Source organism: Podarcis cretensis (assembly GCF_951804945.1).
Source record: "Podarcis cretensis genome assembly, chromosome: 5".
Lineage (NCBI taxonomy): Eukaryota > Metazoa > Chordata > Lepidosauria > Squamata > Lacertidae > Podarcis > Podarcis cretensis.
Genome location: NC_137174.1, coordinates 26,232,091 through 26,240,672, shown reverse-complemented (window position 1 = coordinate 26,240,672; position 8,582 = coordinate 26,232,091). Strand labels below are relative to the sequence as shown.

General features: G+C 44.3%; 1 protein-coding gene across 1 annotated transcript; it reads right to left on the bottom strand.

Moving 5' to 3' along the window:
* Nucleotides 1–236: 236 nt before the first annotated feature.
* LOC307216186 (protein NDNF-like) lies at nt 237–8,292 on the bottom strand. Its single transcript, XM_079976148.1, has 4 exons — nt 7,917–8,292; nt 5,055–5,247; nt 2,622–2,755; nt 237–1,995 (listed from the first exon to the last, which is right to left on the bottom strand). The coding sequence occupies exons 2-4, from the start codon at nt 5,237–5,239 to the stop codon at nt 644–646; spliced, it is 1,671 nt and encodes a 556-aa protein (XP_079832274.1). The 5' UTR covers nt 5,240–5,247; nt 7,917–8,292; the 3' UTR covers nt 237–643.
* Between the last annotated feature and the right edge of the window lie 290 nt (nt 8,293–8,582).

The following is an 8,582-nucleotide window of genomic DNA, read 5'->3' as shown; positions in this document are numbered from 1 at the left end:
AGATAAATGCTTTGGGTGGTGTTCAACTAAGATTTACCCTTTCTGTGCCCCTCCCTGGGAGAAAAGCCAGATAGTGGGCCTATCTATTGCACTGCTACTGCATGGAATTTAGCCATGAGGAAGCAGCCTCTGTAGTCTGGACTGTAACTCAATATTAGAGCATCTGCTTTGCATGCAGAAGGTCCCAGGTTCAATCCCTGGCTTCTCCTGATACGTCTGGAAAAGATTACCTGTCTGAAACCCTAGAAAACTGCCACCAATTCGTGTAGACAATACTGAGCTCGATAGGACAGTGGTCTGACTTGAGATAAGGCAGCTTCCTGTGTTCCAGAGCACGACAGAATGAACACGGCTGAGTTAGACTTGCTAATTTCAGTGGGTCTGCTCTGAGTAAAAGTTAGTTGGATACCACCCTTCTGTTTTTAACCCTTTCAATGAAATTGCAGATAAGAGCGAGATAGAATTGCAGGGGGAAAGTCTACTTTTCTACACAGAGATTCCACCTCTCAAATCTTGCAACGTAAAACACTGTTTTCTGTCCCAGTCCGAGCACGTTTTGAGTGGCATGGGTCACAAATGCTGCTCGTGCATGGAATTGCTCCAACTTTGTCATTTCTCAGGAACCCATCTTTGAAGGAGAACTTCAACATTTCTTCCGCGTCTTTACCACTTTGCTGTAATATCTGACAGGAATCCCAGAAGGCCCAATGAGGTAAACATCGAATAAGTAGACTGTGCCTGCTTCAAGCCCGCTGATGGTTTCGGTTGTCACGGCTCGCCGGAGATTGAGATCGTGGAAATATTTGCATAGCACCTTGTCGCCTTTTTGCCTTGACTCTGGCCCTGAGCACCTGTCGGCGTTCCTGGTTTCCATCCACACCTGGTCCTCCTCAATCTGTTTCTTGTAGACGCAGTACTTGCTCATCTGCTGTGTGCCCAGCCAGGCGATGGTGACCGAATTGCAAGTCCTCAGCTTGCTGAATGACTTGATTTTCAAACTCTCTGGCAAGACTGGGAAGAAAGGCCTGTGGAAGAGAGAGGACACCTGTACCTTCACAGATGCGTTTGAAGGTTCTGTGGAACCCAAGTGCACCAGGTAAAGGTCTCCCGGCCTTCCCTTCAGCATGAAGTGCCTCAAGCCGGCAAAGCTCTCTGACATGAGCACTTTCCCACCTCTGGCTATCTCGACCCGTATTTGGCCACTGCAAGACTGAAAAGCAAACTGAACCTGCTTTTGCACAGCCTGGTACTGCAGATCATGGAGAGCTTGCTTCCTACCATCCAGGGTGAGCTGAATCACCTTCCCATCCTTTAGGATGGTGACTTTGGGCTCCGGCTCCTCGAGAGTTCGGGCAAAGGTTCCAGTGTAGGCAGCACTGGCGTTGGTGAGGAAGTTGACCACAAACACATCAAAGTAATACTGAGTGCTGGGTCTCAGGTTGGTGACTGTGTAGGTCTTCTTGGTGCCAACACATATCTGCCTCACCTCCCCATTGCCAGCTTTGCTAACAAGGCTCAGTTCGCCGTTGGGCGAGATCATCACTTGCTGAGGGTCCAGGACATACGGGGACAGTGAGAGCGCTAACGCTTGCTGCGACGTCACCCCAGAAGGTCTTAGGGCTGTTTCTGCTGCGCATAAGCTCTTGTAGTTATGCCTTTCGTTTACCAGAAGACAATACTGAACATTTTCTTTGTGCTGCAGGGCTGTTGAACTCTGCTTCCAAGCCAGGGTTACCGTGGTGTGGCCAATGCCGATGACATCTATGCGTGGATCCGTTGGGAGTTCTGGATACAGGTGCTCAGAAGTTGTGTCTGTCGTTAGATACACCGTGATTTGGGTGTCTCTTTCAATGGACAGGAATTCCAGCACGTAGACAGCAGAATAGTAAGATGTCCCCATGTATGTCTCCACAGAATTGCCTCTGTAGCTGAAGAGAGTAGACACGGTCTTCATGGTCTTTGGAAACTTTAAGGCTTCCTGAACGTCCAAATCATCTGTCAATGACATATGGAAATGCAAAAATATTTAAAGTCACACTTCTTTGGGGGATGGGCATAAATGTTCAGCTAGGTTTGGAGAACATTTTTCAGACTGAAAGCCTTGTTCCCTTCTGGGTGTCAGGGACTGAGCAGAAGAGGAATCAGCTTGACCCTTCCAGGGAGAAGGAAGAGGAAGGCAGTTTAGATTTACAACAGGGGGTTGAGGGAGGTCACAGCTCATACGCAGATGAGGGGAAAAGTTGAGAAATAATGGGAGAAAAGGAGGAGGAGGAGGAAGGGGGAAAAGAAACACCAAAGGGATGACAGCTGACGGACACAGTGTCTTTAGAAAGCATTCCATACCCCTCCTCCCAGAACCCAGCGAGCCTTGAAAGTAGGAGAGCAAAGAGCTCAAAGACAGAGGGCACATAGCAGCACCCATAGGAGAGACGATGAGAGTGATGAATGAGGAAGTAGGAGAGACGGGGGGTGGGGGGTGGAGATTCACTTGGGACAAATATACCAGTATTTTTTTCTGCTGTCGGGAAGGAAAAATAGAGCCAAGCGATGTATCAACCATTATGAATAGCTAGCTAACATTGATGACCCTCCTAATCCATGGCCTTGCATGCATCTCTTACCACGTGCTGCTTTTCCAAGGTAGTTTGCTGAAGTCTTATGGACACGGATGCTCCACTCAATGGGGACATCGCACGGAGTCACTCTCACAGTGAATGGTGCAGAGGTCCTGCCTTTCTCTAAAACAAAATAGTACCTTGGAAAGAAGGGAGAAGAAGAGTCCTTGAGAGTCATTGTACACTGTAGGCTTCCACTAGAAGGGACATCCCTAGCAAGTCCGAGAAGATGCACACAGCATCAATGAGCTCTTCCCATTCACAAGTCTGGGAACTACAGCAGTGGATACTGAGGGGGGGGGCTGTGCCACTCACCTGACACACCAGGTAACATCTCAGCTCAAATCTGCAGACAACTTCATAAAACTCACAGCAACCACAATCCCAGTAGAGGGGCTCTTGCAAACTACTGCCACACATGCACAAGTCTTTTAATTTGTGACTGCTGAGACCGGCTGGGAGATTTGTAACATCGTCTGATTACGTAGTCGCATGCCTCACATCCGGACTTTTGTGAAGGTAGAATGTGTTTTCAAATGCTTTGGATGGGTGACTTCTATGTGATTAATAAGGTGTTTTTAATGCCAGCCCCACTATTTAGCAAGGATACTTATAAAATGGATTTTGTAAGTCCATTTCGAACAAATATTTTAAAATTCAACCCGTTGCTTCAGCTGAGGATAGATGCCATATTTTAAAACCACAACCGATTATCCCAATTTATTCTTTTCACATTTACTGCCCCTCTGAGAGTTCTTCTATGTGCTCTTGCGGTCATGCTATACATTATGAAATCTGGTAGGATTTACATGGCCTTGTTCCTCTCCCATTCTCTGCAGTGCCTGTGTCTGAAGCGAAGCAGCTGGCTTTCATGTATGAATATGCATTGGATTTACAGGTGCTAATGTGATGAATTGGTGTCTTGGGGGAATAGCAGAGAACTACTGGTGACAGAGCAGAGAACCTCCTTGCAAAAATGGTGATAATAGAGAACTTCACATTCTGGTGCATAATACAGTTACTTGTAGAAACAATATATAATAGAAATATAATGAAAAACCATATATTTCTTCAGATGAGATCTCTGCATTGTAACCCACAATGGGAGGGTTCCAGTTGAGATTGCAGCCAGTCGGCCACACTTTCCTTCAGGATATTACAAGTTGTTAGGGGCTCATGCAAGCCAGTTTCTTCTCTTTGCTTGTTTTTCTTTCCCAACTCTCACTCAGTTTTCTGTGGCTCCTATGAGATAACTGAGGAAGCTAACATTTGCAGGGTTTGTGTTTGGCATCATTGCATTCCTCAGGAATACGTCCCTCTAGATTTGGCTCCAATTAAGATTTGGCTCCCTTAAGTTCTGCATTCACAGGAATGATTCCCTCACCCCCAGTACAAATAGAGCTAGCATTTTGTCAGATGTGGGTCTGCTTATCTATTCTTGAGGCAAGCATACGTAAAGAGCACAGATCACTTTCATTTCTGGAGATGAATAATGAAGAACTTTGTCCATCATCCCACCAACTGGAAGAGATGCAGTCTGCTGCTAAGGAATGTGGTGGTACCGTATTTTTCCGTGTATAAGACACCCCCATGTATAAGACGGCCCCTATTTTTTTAAACCCAAAATTAAGAAATTAAGTTGTTTAGCCACTGCCGATTGCACACTTCACCGCAGCCACCAGTTGTCTGCCCACCTTGCCACAGCCACCAGTCGCTTTCCCAATTGCCGCAACCACAGCCAATCGCCAGCAGGCCTTGCCGCACCCACCCAATCGCTGCTGCCAATCTCCTGCATGCTGCTGCCATTAATCGCACATCCCCCCTCTTCATTCACTATCCGTGTATAAGACAACACCCAATTTTTGCCTATTTTTTTTTTAGCAAAAAGCGTCGTCTTATACACAGAAAAATACGGTACTTATTTCTGGAGGGTATGCACACAATGGAGCTATTTTGTTAGTTGTTTAAGCTTGCTTTTCTGACTGCTGTAGAGCGACAGTGTATAATTTTGATCTTAGATGGGGTGCGTTGCTTGCTGCAGATTTCACATTTTACCCGGATGCAACAAAAGGATGCACTCTCTCTGGTATTTCAGGGTTGTGCATTGGATGACGTCCTGTGTGGTGAGCAGATTTTTGTAAACAAATACTTGCTCTCTCTCTCTCCCCCCCCCCCCCACTCCCGATGGTTAGTGGCTCTTTCCTTTTCTAAAGAAAAGCAGAGCAATACGTTTGGCACCAGCTCGGCTGCAGGAGTTGCTGGAAGGAGGCGTTCAAGGCGCCACCCAACCGTCTTAGGGAATCCACTCTGGATTTGTGCTGGGTTTACTCCTCAGCCTTTTCTTCTCCTGAAGATGTCCTGCAAGCCAGAGGAGGTTTAGGGTGTGGTGTGGCTGCAATAATTCGGATGAAATCAAAGGACATATTAGGCTCCCTTTACCTTTTGGGTATATCTTCCAAGAGGTGCACTGTGGTTTCCTTGCCATCTGCGAGGATGAATGTATGGTAAAAGTTGAGGAGCTCACTCTTGAAGTTTTGCTGTATGTTGTGCGCTACCTCTGTTGAATGGCAGAAGTACATGGCCAAGAGGAGCACTGGGGGCAGGCAAGCCTGGGACCCGGACATCGTGAGCACTGAAACAAGCAAGGAACACATTACCAAGGCTGGAGAAGATTTCTTAAATTCTATACCATACTATTGAGAAACGACAGATCACAGATGACAAATAGCTCAGCCAGACCCTATTTGAGTTGAGTTTCATATCTAAACATACAGAAAGACACCTACTGTGTGATGCCTCCTCCGGCTGTTCAAACATACCTATTTATTAAAGCTTTCCATGGCCTGTGATTCCACTTGAATGGTTTCTAACTAATGCTGTTTTGACATGTTGTTTTTATTGGATTCTTTTGTGTGTGTGTGTGTGTGTGTGTGTGTGTGCGCATATGCATGCCAGACCCTCCAAGTGTCCCTATTTTCCAGGGACAGTCCCTGAATTAGAGAAGCCGTCCCAGTTTCTGATATGATCCCGGAATGTCCTGCTTTTCCTTAGGACGTCCCTATTTTTATTGGAGAAATGTTGGAGGGTATGGCATGCACACACATGTACAGCACACATATGATAGAAAGACTGGTTTATAGGAAATTGTCTTATTGTACATCACCTTGGTCTTATTTGAATGTGGGGCAATATGTCTATCTTTTGAAAGAAGGAAAACAATATTCATACCCTGATGATGATGATGATGATGATGATTAAAATGTATATACCGCCCTACAGCTGCAGGTCTCAGGGTGGTTATAATAAAAGATCACAATATAAAAACACAAAATACATGATAAAAATACAAACAAAAACAGCCCAGTAAACCCCACCCCGGTCCCCAACACATTTTAAAAGGGCATTGGATGTCAATCAGCCAAAGGCCTGGTTAAAGAGGAACGTTTTTGCCTGGCACTTAAAGGTGTATGATGAACCAACTGAGCCTCCCTGCGGAGAGCATTCCAAAAACACGGAGCCACTGCAGAAAAGGCCCTTTCTTGTCACCCTCTCATGGAAGAGGCACATGAAGAAAGGCCTCAGAAGATGAGTGCAGAGTTTGGGTAAGTTTATATAGAGGGAGGCGGTCCTTGAGGTATTTTGGTCCAGAGCAGTTATTGGTTCTTAGGGGTGCTAAATATTTTCCAGCCTGTGGGCCACATTCCCTTGCAGACTGGGTGCACTGGGTTTTATATCATTGTCTTTGAATGGAACTTGGTTTGGGAATGTTTTGAACTAATTGTCTGGATGTGTCCCAAGGCAGATAGAAGAGCACTGGAGTTAAGAAATTATGGTTGTGTGTGTTGCTGTCAGGGAACCAGGCAGAGGGCCTTCTCGGTAGTGGCGCCCGCCCTGTAGAATGCCCTCCCATCAAATGTCAAAGAGATAAACAACTACCTGACATTTAGAAGACATTTGAAGGCAGCTCTGTTTAGGGAAGTTTTTAATGTGTGACATTTTAATGTATTTTTAATCTTTGTTGAAAGCTGCCCAGAGTGGCTGGGGAAACCCAGCCAGATGGGCGGGATACAAATAATAAATTATTATTATTATTATTATTATTATTATTATTATTACTATGTCACCTAGCACGAGTGACGTCACAGGCATTGTTCAATAGGCACTCCTGCAGACACATTCCAGGCAACACGTCCAACCACAACCGATCCCACTTGCCATGGAAAAGAGCTGCATTTTCTATGGCAGAGTGCTGGTAATTTGCGATGTCTGGATGTTATATAATGAAGAAGCAAATGGCAGCACGTTTGTCACAACGTAAACTGGTCATCCGGAAGGACCATTGCTTTAATTGATTAAGAGAGAGAGAAAATAGAGCAGCGTATGGGTCAGAGTGGGGAAAACTGCCAACTTCTGACAACCATTGTAGCTGCAGAGCAAAGTGTCGGTAGGTAGGGGGTGCTCTTAGAACAGTATCAATTTTGGGAGAAAGCCTCCTTAAACTGAACTGTAACACACAGTCAATAAATTAGCAAATTTGATTCACGAACAGTGGGAGGAGAGAGAATAAGCCATAAATACAGAAGAACAAAGAAACGAGGTTTATTATTTAGCAGTTTTTTTAAAAAAAAAGATCAGTAGATCAAATCCACTAACTGTTAGAATTCTGGTTAATATTTATGTCTTGAGTCTGTAGTAGTATCACTGCACTACATCTGAATTTGTAAGTCTGATCCTTGTCAGTGATGTATGGCAAGAACAGGCAATTTTAATCAGCCACGAAATGTGGCATCACATTCTGTCCTACACCTCAAAAGCGATAGCATTTATGTTGCCTTCAGGATTTAGGATGCCTTCATAAAATGTGAAGCAGGGAAGTAAATGGTTCATATAAAAAAAAAAAAAGCCCTGTCCAAATATGAATGAATGATGCTTGCCAAATTCTTTTGCATCTCAATCACCTCAATAAGAATAACAGTATATTAACATTCTCACTATGTACTGATATATTCCTTTGGCACTTTGTTTGCTCAAACCATATCTTATAAAGTCAACATAAATACTCAAACTTCTAAATCGACATGAACTTTAGGTTTTCCATACTTTAAAGGTAAACAGCAGTCACAGACTGCATTGATCCCCAAGCCTTCTTGCTTGGTAAAGACAGATATTGTAGGCTGATCCGAAATAGAATACCATCCCCATAAACCTACAAACCTATAAACAGATTCTTGGCAGTGAAAATAAATAAATAAATGCAAAATAAATCGAGAGGGAGGAACCCAACCATTTTACTGCACTTACCTTTAGACAGATGCTATCCTGGCAACTTTCTCTCTGTGCAGAAATCCAAATGAAACACTCTGATCCAGACTTTTTGAGATCTTCGCTGGCAGATGAAAAACACAACTGGGAAACTTGTTTTTATAGGACCAAACTGACTTTTCCATATGTTTCAAGCAGAAGGATTAAAAAAATAAAAGCTTTTAGTTTTATAGGCGAAGAGAGAAAAGTTCTTTTGTTTTTCTTTAAGCCTCTGCAATATGGATCTCCTCAAAACCAAACGGTCCCCTTCCTATACCTCTTGTACAAATATATTACGACTTTGTATTTTGAGAGCAATTTTCTTCTTCTTCTTCCTTGTGGAAAGTGACAGGCAGGCAGCTCAGCTAGAAAGGAGCGCCATGCCCCACGGGTGGCTGCTTAGAGAGTGGGTCTTTGACAGAAATGCAAAAGCGTGTCTGTGTGGGAGGTGTGTGTGTGTGCTCATTTAACCCTTTTGTAGTATTAGGTAGCCTACAGCCTGGTTATGTCCCCGCGTAATTTCAATTGGATGGGCAGGGACCTTTCCTACTTCTAAAGTGTTCTGCTATCAGCATTGCATCAGAGTCATTTGGAACTGGAGAACTCACTGTTCTTTGACAGTAAATATCAACAAACGTGAATAAATGGGTGGATTAAAAACAACAC

Bases quoted from the DNA above. Each gene is read 5' to 3' on its own strand.
- LOC307216186 (XM_079976148.1), bottom strand. From the start codon at position 5,239: ATGTCCGGGTCCCAGGCTTGCCTGCCCCCAGTGCTCCTCTTGGCCATG. The intron at 2,756-5,054 runs GTAAAGGGAGCC...CTTCTTTCCAAG, and splicing joins TTGGAAGATATACCCAAAAG to GTACTATTTTGTTTTAGAGA. The intron at 1,996-2,621 runs GTAAGAGATGCA...TGTCATTGACAG, and splicing joins CCTTGGAAAAGCAGCACGTG to ATGATTTGGACGTTCAGGAA.